Raw genomic sequence first — 10574 nt, 5'->3', positions numbered from 1 at the left:
CAAACTCTTGGGCTTAAGTGATTCTCTTGCCTCAGCCTCCCAAGTAGCTGGGACCACAGGCGCTGGCCACAATGCCCAGCTGTTTTTGTTGTAGTTGTCATGGTTGTTTAGCAAGCCTGGGCAGGGTTTGAACCCACCAGGCCTGGTGTATGTGGCTGGTGCCCTAACCATTGAGCTCCAGGTGCTGAGCCAAGTTTTAATGAATTACTGTAAGACATGCCCTTGCAGCCCTGACTCGTGTGGAGAATTAAGACTTTGCCAGCCACTAAATCTTCCACGGGGCCCCCACTCTCAAGCATTTTGCTTCTGCCCCACTAAAAGTAACCACTGTGCTTTTAGAGTAATCATGTCCTTGCCTTTTGTAATATTTTTTACCTAAGTATATTTCCTTGGACTGTACTTTAGTCTTAACTTTTAAAATATTGTACTTGATCTGTCTTTAAGTCTCTCTTGATCTCCAGCCCTCTCCTTGTTCATCTCTTTCTTTTGCTTGTATTTTATCTGTAGAGTTCTCACAGTTTGGATTTTGGTGATTGCATCATGGTGTGGTTCCACCTTTTTCACTTCCTTCAGATGAATCCAGAGGTTTATTGAGATTTAGGTTCAATCCCTGTGCCAAGACTAGGTGGTCCGCATGATTTGAAACTGGTCTTCCTTTGCGAGATGGGCATGTTAGCAGCCGTTCATGTCTAGAGCCCTAGGATGTTCATTCATTGGGGGTTTCAGAATTCTAATTTCATCATTTGTTTTTTAGCAATTAGTTGAATTCTTTCTACAAGAGGTACTTTTACTCTTCTACAAGTAGCAGTGTGCTCACAGCCACTGTAACAATTCTTATGTGGATGTCCTTCTGGTAATTTTTGGTCTGAAGTTGTTCTGTAGAAATCTCTCAGCGAGGGCCCGCGGAAACAGCCTTCTCTAGGTGTTTGCTTGCTGACAGCAGTTAATTCTCTTTCTCTGGATATAAAGTCCTTGGCTCATATTTGATATCTTTTCCTTCTGAGTTCCTTCCTTCTTTTTTGCCTGAATATCTAAAGGATTTCCTCTTCTTTAGCCCAGTTATTTTGCTAAATATGTCTTCACATTACGTGTTTCAGGTTGGTCTTCTCAGGGATGCGTGTGTGTCATTTCAATTTGTAATTTTCAATTTTTTAAAAAAGATTTCATGACTATTTCCTTTAATTATAATTCATAGTGTGTGTTTTGTTTCCTTGTGGCTTGCTTCCTCTGGCGTTCTCGTCATTCACATGTTGGCTCTTCTTTACGGATCTTATCATTTGTCACTTTCTCTTTAATTCTTTCTTTATTTTTCTGTTGTATTTTTTTTAAGACTTTTCACCATCTACTTCTTCTAATTTAGTATTTATTATGTTTATTTGTTCTTGTGTTTCTTTTACTTTAGTCTTCATTTCTGAAATGATTCTTTTATTTGTAATTTGTCCCATGTTCTATTCTTTCATTTCTGAGTTTTTTAAGGATATAAGAGTATAAGTTTATTTTATATTTTAGGAAGAGAGAGAGGGAGTGAGGGAAGGAAAGATGAGGGGGGCGAGAGACAAAAGCAGCGAGAAATCAGCGTGGAGTCCCAAAGAAGGAAGGAGAGTGGTGCCCCATTTCTGAGTTTTTAAATTCTGATTTTTGTTGGCTTTCTTTCATGCCTGATCTTATTTTAAAATGTCTTCAGTTTGCTTGAAGATTGAAGCCTTTAGTTTTGTGGAGCATTGTCTCTAGGGATGTTATGAATGCTGTTAATTTTCTTTTATTTTAGAATAACTTATATGAGGTTTGACCTTGATCTTCTGTTACTCATTTCTAGAAAACGCTAGTTTTCCTGAACTTTTTTTTTTTTTGAGACAGAGCCTCAAGCTGTCCCCCTGGGTAGAGTGCCATGGCATTACAGCTCACAGCAACCTCCAACTCCTGGGCTCAAGCGAGTCTCCTGCCTCCGCCTCCCAAGTAGCTGGGACCACAGGCGCCTGCCACAACGCCTGGCTATTTTTTGGTTGCAGCCGTCATTGTTGTTTGGCAGGTCCGGGCTGGGGATTCGAACCCACCACCTTAGGTGTACATGGCTGGCGCCTTAGCCAGTTGAGCTATAGGTGCCGAGCTGTTTTCCTGAACTTTTAAAAGGATGAATGGCTTAGTTAGAAGGTATGACACAAAAGTTAGGTGGACCCAGAAGTTACAAGAGCTAATGACTGACCTTCCTCTTCTGTTGTTTTCAGATAATATTAAAAAAATCCCAGGGCTTCTTTTCTGTTATGTCCTGGCTCTCTCCTCCCTCACACCCTAACCTACACCAGCACTTACACACCTGGCTCAGCTCCACCTGTCCCCACCTACCCTCACTCTGCCCTGTTCTCTTCCTCCTGCCCCGGATGTCCTTTATGGGACCTGGTCTTCTGTTGTCTCTGTCCTGCTCAATCTTGATTCCGCAGGTAGCAGAAGAGATCCTGCCTGGTCATGAGGAGAGTTGTAAGGATTAGATGCTGTGGCGCCTTCACATGTGCCATCAGCTACCTTGTATACTCATCACCTGTTAGAATGGACAGAACCCCTCCCAGTTTGAGCTGCACTTCCTAATCTCGTGTGTTTTCTTGTAATTCTGGAAGAGAGTCAAAATGCAGAAGCAGAGCAAGTACCAAAAACTGAAGGGCCTTGGTGTCCTTCCGTTCTCGGGTCTGTCCCTGGCCTGTCCCCTCCTCCTTTCTCCCATTCACGATGCCAAGGAGACTGTGGCTGTTGGTGGCTTGCCCCACCTGTTGGCATTTTGGGGTTTCATGGTAAACTTTCTCATTTAATTCTGTTTTAAATATATGTTGTGTTTTACTCTTTAGCCCTTTTTAAAAACAATCTTTACGACTGTATAATTTACCATAAAACATACTATTTTAAAGTGTGCATTTTGACTTTTAGTTTATTCACAAATATGCACAACCATCAGCACTACTGGACTTCAGAGTGTTTTCATTCTGTGTTTCTGTGATGGGCTGTGTGTGGCTGCCGACACTGTTACTATTCTTCAGAATTGATCCATGTCAGCAGAGACCCACTGTGACCCCGTGAATTCTGTAACTCTGCCAGGTCTGACTCTAAACTCCTAATATTTCCCAGATTCTCCACGTCAGGAGGGAAGTCTGAACTTCTCTCCTTTTGGTAATCTGTTGATGGTTGTGAGTTGGTAAGTCTTGTTGTTTTCAGAGATACAGGTCGTATGATCAGTTAAATCTACATAACTATGTTTGCTCCTCCAGTGTTTGTTTCTATAATGTTAGGGCTCTAAGAAGTGTGATTTTATAAATGAGTTAGCTGGGAGGTTAGAGAATATTTTGTTCATGAAATTTTTTTTTTTTTGGTAATTTTTGGTTGGGGCCGGGTTTGAACCCACTATCTCTGGTATATGGGGCTGGTGCCCTGCTCCTTGAGCCACAGGTACCGCCTGTGAGAAAAAAGATTAAGTCCAGAAAAATTAGGTTTTCCTTTCAAGTTACAGCTTATTTTGAACACCAAATATTTTCTGATTCAGTATTGTAGATGTAGATTTAAGTCTTTGAGGATAGGGATGACAATAGCATTCTCTGTTCTCTTTATTTATAATAAAAATAATTATGTAATTTAAAATAGAAGCAAATTATTATGATAGAAAAGAATTTATTTTATCAATATTAAGATTAAAATGCAGGTAAAGAGGCAGCGTGAGGAAGCACAGTGAACTGGGTGAACCAGACACGTAGTCCACGCCCGTGAAACTTAGTCTAATGATTCCCATAAATATGAGGGGAAGTCTTCTGTGAGAAGTTATGTTTGGGTAGAATTTGAAACCTGGTAGGGGAAAATTCAGTGCTTTAAAGTGTTCAAATACTTGCATACATGTTTCACATTTAATTCTTTTTTTTTTTTTTTTTTTGCAGTTTTGGCCAGGGCTGGGCTTGAACCCACCACCCCCAGTATATGGGGCTGGCACCCTACTCCTTGAGCCACGGGCGCTGCCCCACATTTAATTTTTATAATGGTCACATAAGAAAGTCAGAACAAGGGTAGCGCCTGTGGCTCAGTGAGTAGGGTGCCGGCCCCATATACCGAGGGTGGCGAGTTAGAACCCAGCCCTGGCCAAACTGCAACAAAAAAAATAGCCGGGGGCTGTAGCGGGCGCCTGTATTCCCAGTGACTCGGGAGGCTGAGGCAAGAGAATTGCCTAAGCCCAAGAGCTGGAAGTTGCTGTGAGCTGTGACGGCACAGCACTCTAACGAGGGTAATAAAGTGAGACTCTGTCTAAAAAAAAAAAAAAGGTCGAGTGTATATTCCCATTGCCCTGAGCCAACCACATCCCCATGGTGTTTTCCTAATCACCAGTAATAGATGTGGTCTTTTATGCTCTCGGGCATTTTACGGCTTTTCCATGGACGTCCACATATAATGGAGGTGTATTCGTTTATGACTTACCATGACATGTGCCTTTTTCCAGGCAAAGGGAGGAGGTTATGAAAGTGAAGACGCTTATCAAAATGCAGAACTAGTGTTTCTGGATATCCACAATATTCATGTTATGAGAGAATCCTTGCGAAAACTTAAGGAGATTGTATACCCCAACATTGAGGAAACTCACTGGTTATCTAATTTGGAGTCTACTCACTGGCTAGAACATATTAAGGTGGGTATATGTTATTGTTGCCCAAAGACTATTAATAGACTTTTGTCAATATTGTCTCTTTTCTTATAACTGAAATCAATATGAAGTGGTTCCTGAACAGTAAAAATAGATAAATGCTTTGATAATTACAACGACTTGTAGATTTTGATGTTTGAATACACGAGTTTCCTGTACTGTACATTGGCTTCTATTATACTTCTTCCCTGTCCGGTCTGGATTCTCTTCCTCCTTCAGACCCCAGTTCACGTTTCTTCCATGAAGCCTTCTCAGATCTCATCCATTCCCATTTTCTCTGAACTCTTCACTTGGTGTTTAATCGTGTGCTACTCTGTCCTTTGTTTACTGTTCTTGTGTGTCAAGCGCTGTACACCTACACTGCTAACTCATGAAAACTAGGACTGGGTCAGTCATTTCCTTTCTGTCGTCTCCGGAGTTAGGGTAGTACTATCTGTGTGAATAGGTACTCAAAAAACACGTATTTCATGATTTGTGAGGGAAAAACCATCCTTATTAGGAAACTTAGGTGGAGTAGTTGAATGAGGATACTATGTGAATGCTGAATCGTCTGGAGAGTACTGTGTCAGTGCTAGTTTGTCTAACATGATAATTTAATACTTGAAGCATTGAACTCTTAGTTAATATTGTGACATACATTTTCAGATAGGGTTTGAATTTCAGTAACATAACCTACCAATATACAGACTTATGTAACTACATATACACACACATAAATATTACAAAGTAAATGGAGATATGATCTTTCCTGTTAAGAAAGACAAGACTTGTACTCATATTAAAATCTCTAAAATTCAGCCACAATTGAAGAGAAGGCCAAACTGAACTAGTAAGAATTATAATTATGGACTATGTCTATTACTGTCTTCTAGAAACTTAGATGCTTGAATACAGCAAAGTGTAAATGCTACTCAGAGAACAGGTTCATGTGGCCATTTATTAAACAGCATAGTGTGCAAAAGCCGTAGGACTTGATTTGGAACTAAAATAACTGCCATGCTTGCTTGTGAAAATTCCAAGTGTTTCACTAGCAGGTAACAATGTTGTCTCCAAAATGCTGTCTGTAACAAAAGCAGCTTTCCCTAGAGTTAAGACCTACACTTTGGCAGGATGACTTTCTCCTCCTCACCCTTATCACACCCGCACGGTTTACCCACCCACACTGATCCATTCACCTTCTCAGAGAGGCCTCCCCAACCACTCCATACACAACGATGTCAGCACTCCCTGTACCCTGTATGGAGCAGTTTCACTTATTGCCATCGAACATGCTGTTTATTTCCTTGTCTATCATTTGAATCTAGCTGCATTTGCCCAAGTAGAATGTAAACTTCATTAAGCAATTCCATCCTTCTGTCCACTACCCCTTAAACAGCGCCTAGAATGGAGTCTGCCTGAGTGAGGGACTCCATCATGTTCGTTAGTAAATGGATGGACATTAACTCTGGATATCTTTCTGGTTGGCCATAGCCTTTTGGGTTAGTTCTTCTTAAGTCTGTATATGCATTTGAATTATGGGTGGAACTTACTTAGAATAAATTAGGATCATTGGAGAATGGCAGAATGGGGCCTCGGTACTTTAATGCTTACAAAATGACTCTAATGCATAGTTAAGTTTGAGATTGCTTCAGAGTACCCCTTTCTGGAATATCAAAGGGAGGTTATCATGAGACTTTTTTAAGCCTAAAAAATCTATTTTCTTTACTCTCAACTATGTGTGTATAACTATACTGTTGTTTAAGTATAATACTGTAATATGGCCATTACAAAGAAGGGAGCTTTATTGTCTGTTTTTAAAGGTAATACTTTTGTGTTTCTTTTTTTGTTATATCTATTTCTGTTTAGTTTTAATTCAAAATCAAATTCAGAAAAGGTAAGTTCATAAAAGTTTTCTGTATATTAAAAAAAAACTAAAGTTATATTAGATATCAATTGAATTAACATGCTAATATATTAATCTAATGAGAATTTTCATGTATACTGTTAGAGTTTATATTGTGCTTGCTGTGTGTATGATGACCTCTACAGATCTTCAATCGAAACAATAAAATAAATGCTACCAACTATTTTAGAGAGATCCAGTTTTATCGCTTTCAGATACTTATTCTAATTTGGTTAAATAAGCATCGTTTTAAATAATATAAAGATAAGGCTTTAGCTACCTTTTCAATTATTTTTATTTAAATAGAAGATGGAATATTTGATAATTCGTAGAAACAGATCTCTTTAGAGCTTAATTCTTCTAACAGAAATCTTATACTGTTGCTTTGTTTAGCACCTTAAAGCACATTTCATTTGGATATTTCATTGTGTCAATTAATAGGAGTCAGCATTTATGAGATTTATCAGGTTTTGAAAGCAAAATTTGTATATCTTCTACCTTTTACAAAAATTTTTAGGAACAAATGTCTTTTCTCCTCCTGTTACTGAAATAGCCATCTCTAAGAAAACTGTATTAATAAATTTTGAAGAAGGAGAATTCAGAAAAAAAAAATTTCATTAGAAAAAATCTGTTTTCCAGCTTATTCTTGCAGGGGCCCTTAGGATCGCCGACAGAGTCGAGTCGGGGAAGACCTCAGTGGTCGTGCACTGCAGTGACGGCTGGGACCGCACGGCCCAGCTCACCTCCCTCGCCATGCTCATGCTGGACGGGTACTATCGAACCATCCGAGGGTTTGAAGTCCTTGTGGAGAAGGAATGGCTGAGTTTTGGACATCGATTTCAACTAGTGAGTAAAGAACCTTGACTCTTTAATTTTCGTGCAGGGGATGTGAAAATGCTTTTTTTCTTAAGATATTCTTCTAAACTTGATCATTTATCTAAAGAAGTAAATTTCTCATGAGAACCTTTTGTTTGGAAGCATTAGAGTACCCTACCATGACTGTGTAGTCTGCAGCCGGCGTTAGCTAGCTTTCAGGCAGTGATCTCTGCCAGGAAGTACCAGGTAACATTCAATGATGTCCATGAGTATTTCTACCTCCAGATTACATTTCAAGATTATATGATGGTTATGGAATTACAAGGCACTTCTAGCTTTTCCTGTGGACGTATGAAAAGACAAGAATGGCTTAATTATTATCCTTAATTTAAAAATAGCTATATAAAAAAGCATTGCTTACAAAGAATCAATACCTAAAAAAATCAGGCCTGGAGTAAAAATACAAGTATAGGTTGAAGTTGGGAGTAAAACTAGCTTTTTTTTTTTTCCTATTATGCTTCTTAAGGTACTAAAACTAAAATGACAATATGTAAGGTAAGAGTTATGGACAGCTTTGTAGAAATGTTAAATTTTTGAGCCCTCTACATGGTTCAAAATTTATTTTGATGGTGTCAGATTTCAGGATTGGAGGGACCTCATAATCCAAACACTCACTGTTACTGGAATGCCCCTAGCAAATAATTCTGAGGTTTCTTCATTAGCACCTCCAGAAGTGAGCAGCTTCCTGGGATTGTTCCTCTTTGGCACATGAAGAACAAATAAGCTCTTTATCTGAATCTGAAAGCTCTTCAGATATTTGGAAGTAGCTGACTGCCACGTCACTACAGTCTTCTTCAAACTGACCCTCCTCCTTTCTTGTCTCCTTCTGATCCCTTCACAGCCCAGTTGTCCCCTGGTCTTTGCTTGTGACTTTCTTCAAGTGTGGTGCCCCAAATCATCATACCGTAGAGATACGGGGTTATTATGTCCCTCTTAAAAGATAGCTTCAACGTACTTTGGATTCGTGGAACATTTAATTAATCATTCATGTGGTTTTCAGCTCTGCTTCTGCTAACCCCAAATTTGGATTCATAAACTTGAGAACAGTGGCCTTGTTGGCCTTGGTTCCTCATGTTTTGTTCATATATGTCACTTATAATCAGAGTTTAGGAGAGCAGGAGTAATTTCCCAGGAAGGAGGAGTAAGGCAGCACATGTCTGGTGTCAGTGAGCAATGTGTGTGGTAAAAGTTGAGTTGAGGAGGAGCAGTTTGGAGTATCGTGCAGAGGGAGGGAGGCAGAGGCCTCCCTGCTGGAAGCCTGGTTTCTGAACATTTTCCTCCATTAGCTGAAGGACTTCTCTGAAAGCTGTTTGCTCAGATGCTCTGTCCAGTTACCCTTCAGTGTCCGGTAGTTACCCAGCTTCCTGGCTGCTGTGTGCAGCTGTCCCTTGGTATATGCAGGCAGTCTCTCCATGTGTATCCCCAAGTCTGCACACACTGAAGTCCTGTCTGTCCTGTGGAACCTGCCTATGGACAAGGCGCTCCTCTGTACACACAAGTGTCACATCCTGCATTTGGTTGGAAAAAATCCACGCATGGGCACTGCAGTCCCAACTGTGTTGTTTAAGGGTTACCCAAACAGGAAAGGAAGAGACAGCTAAAGCTGGTCTCCTCTTTTGAATCTGAACTGTTACATAAAGTTGGCATCTGGGGTTTATCTATTTAGATGGCTCATATTTTTCATTTTTTGAGATAGAATCCCACTGTGTTGCACTCGGTAGAGTACCATGGCATCACAGCTCACAGCAACTTCAAATTCTTGGGCTTAAATGATTCTTTTGCCTCAGCCTCCCAAGTAGCTGGGACTACAGGCACCCACCACAGTGCCAGCTCTTCTTACTTGTTTCCAGTTGTTACTGTTGTTTAGTGGGCCTGGGCTGGGATCCAACCCGCCAGCCTGGGAGTGTGTGGCTGGCACCATAACCACTGTGCCAGGGACGCCGAGCCGGCTCATATTTTTCAGTTCTCCATATATTGTACTTACATAAAAATACCAAACACAAACTCTTTCTTCAAAGAATGAAGTTTTAGGCAGCCAAAGCTGCATATGTTCTTATGTTCAAAATCATAAATGTTTTGGGCTGTTGGAAGTTGCTATGGATCCCTAAATTATTAACTCTGGTTACCTACCCATTTTTTTCCTCCTAATTGTGTTTGGAAAGCAGAATTTTGACAATTAAAGGACATGCAGTCAAGACGTTTTGCTCACATGTTTAATATATGATAATGATTCTCAAACTTTTTGGTTTGAAGACCATTTTTAAGAATTAATGATAACCCAAGATAACTTTGTTTATATGAGTTATATCTATCAGTATTTGCCACATTAGAAATTATATTCCAAGAATATTTGGGAAAATCTATTATATATTAAATAATATTTTCATGAAAAATGTATTTTGCAAAACTTAAATGAGAAGACTAGAATTGTTTTTGCAAATTTAATGAGTCTAGCTTAGAATATACCTCTACTTTGCATTCAGTCTTTTGTGATATATTCTGTTGTTTGAAGTACATGAGAAAAATAAGACCACACAGATAAGTTTTAAAAAAAAGGTATTTTAAGAGCTTCTTCAGGAAATTGTGGATATTCTTCTTTCATACTATGCCTAAACTGGACAAATGGTAATTTCTTATAGGTTAGATATACATGGAATCAAAAATAAAATCAATGAGTTTATTTCATTAAATTTCATTGTTGCCTCTTGTACTTTGAATAGATCTGCATGATTTTGCAACTTGTATTGGTTACTTGGAAAATACTGGCTTACTAAGTTATACGGATCTTCCAAAATGTTAATGTATTTCATTATATAGTGTCATAAAAATCACATTTGTTAATAATGCCACTGATTTCATCAAGAAGGTCTTCAAGTATTGTCAAGCTTATTGTAGTGGGTAAAAGTATTGTAAAAATCTAATTTTCACCCACCCACAGGTGGATTTTATCATTGACAACATATTTATTCACTTGTACATTTTCAAAAAAAAGTCTACAAGTCTTATTAGTTGTATTTCATGTATCAACTATTCTTTCCAGTAAAAATGGTGTGCTATGAAAGATGGTGTATCCTGTCATCCTGTGTCAGTATTCTATGAAAGATGGTGTATCCTGTCATCCTGTGTTGGTGTTCTGTGAAAGATGGTGTA

At 39.1% G+C, this 10574-nt stretch overlaps 1 protein-coding gene across 4 annotated transcripts in view; it reads left to right on the top strand.

Annotated features, from left to right (window-relative positions):
- The window catches only part of MTMR2 (myotubularin related protein 2), a 109253-nt gene that overhangs the window by 78597 nt on the left and 20082 nt on the right, over positions 1-10574 (top strand). For all 4 annotated transcript variants that reach the window (XM_003780777.2, XM_003780776.2, XM_023511282.1 and 1 more), the window contains 2 exons: positions 4466-4651; positions 7188-7394. In XM_003780777.2, the coding sequence (XP_003780825.1) occupies positions 4466-4651; positions 7188-7394 (393 nt within the window). The remainder of the gene's footprint in view (positions 1-4465; positions 4652-7187; positions 7395-10574) is intronic.

This window comes from Otolemur garnettii, unplaced genomic scaffold (genome assembly GCF_000181295.1).
Source record: "Otolemur garnettii isolate 467f Iridium unplaced genomic scaffold, OtoGar3 scaffold00001, whole genome shotgun sequence".
Lineage (NCBI taxonomy): Eukaryota > Metazoa > Chordata > Mammalia > Primates > Galagidae > Otolemur > Otolemur garnettii.
The sequence above is the reverse complement of the archived record's forward strand: the minus strand, read 5'-3'. Positions and strand labels throughout refer to the sequence as shown.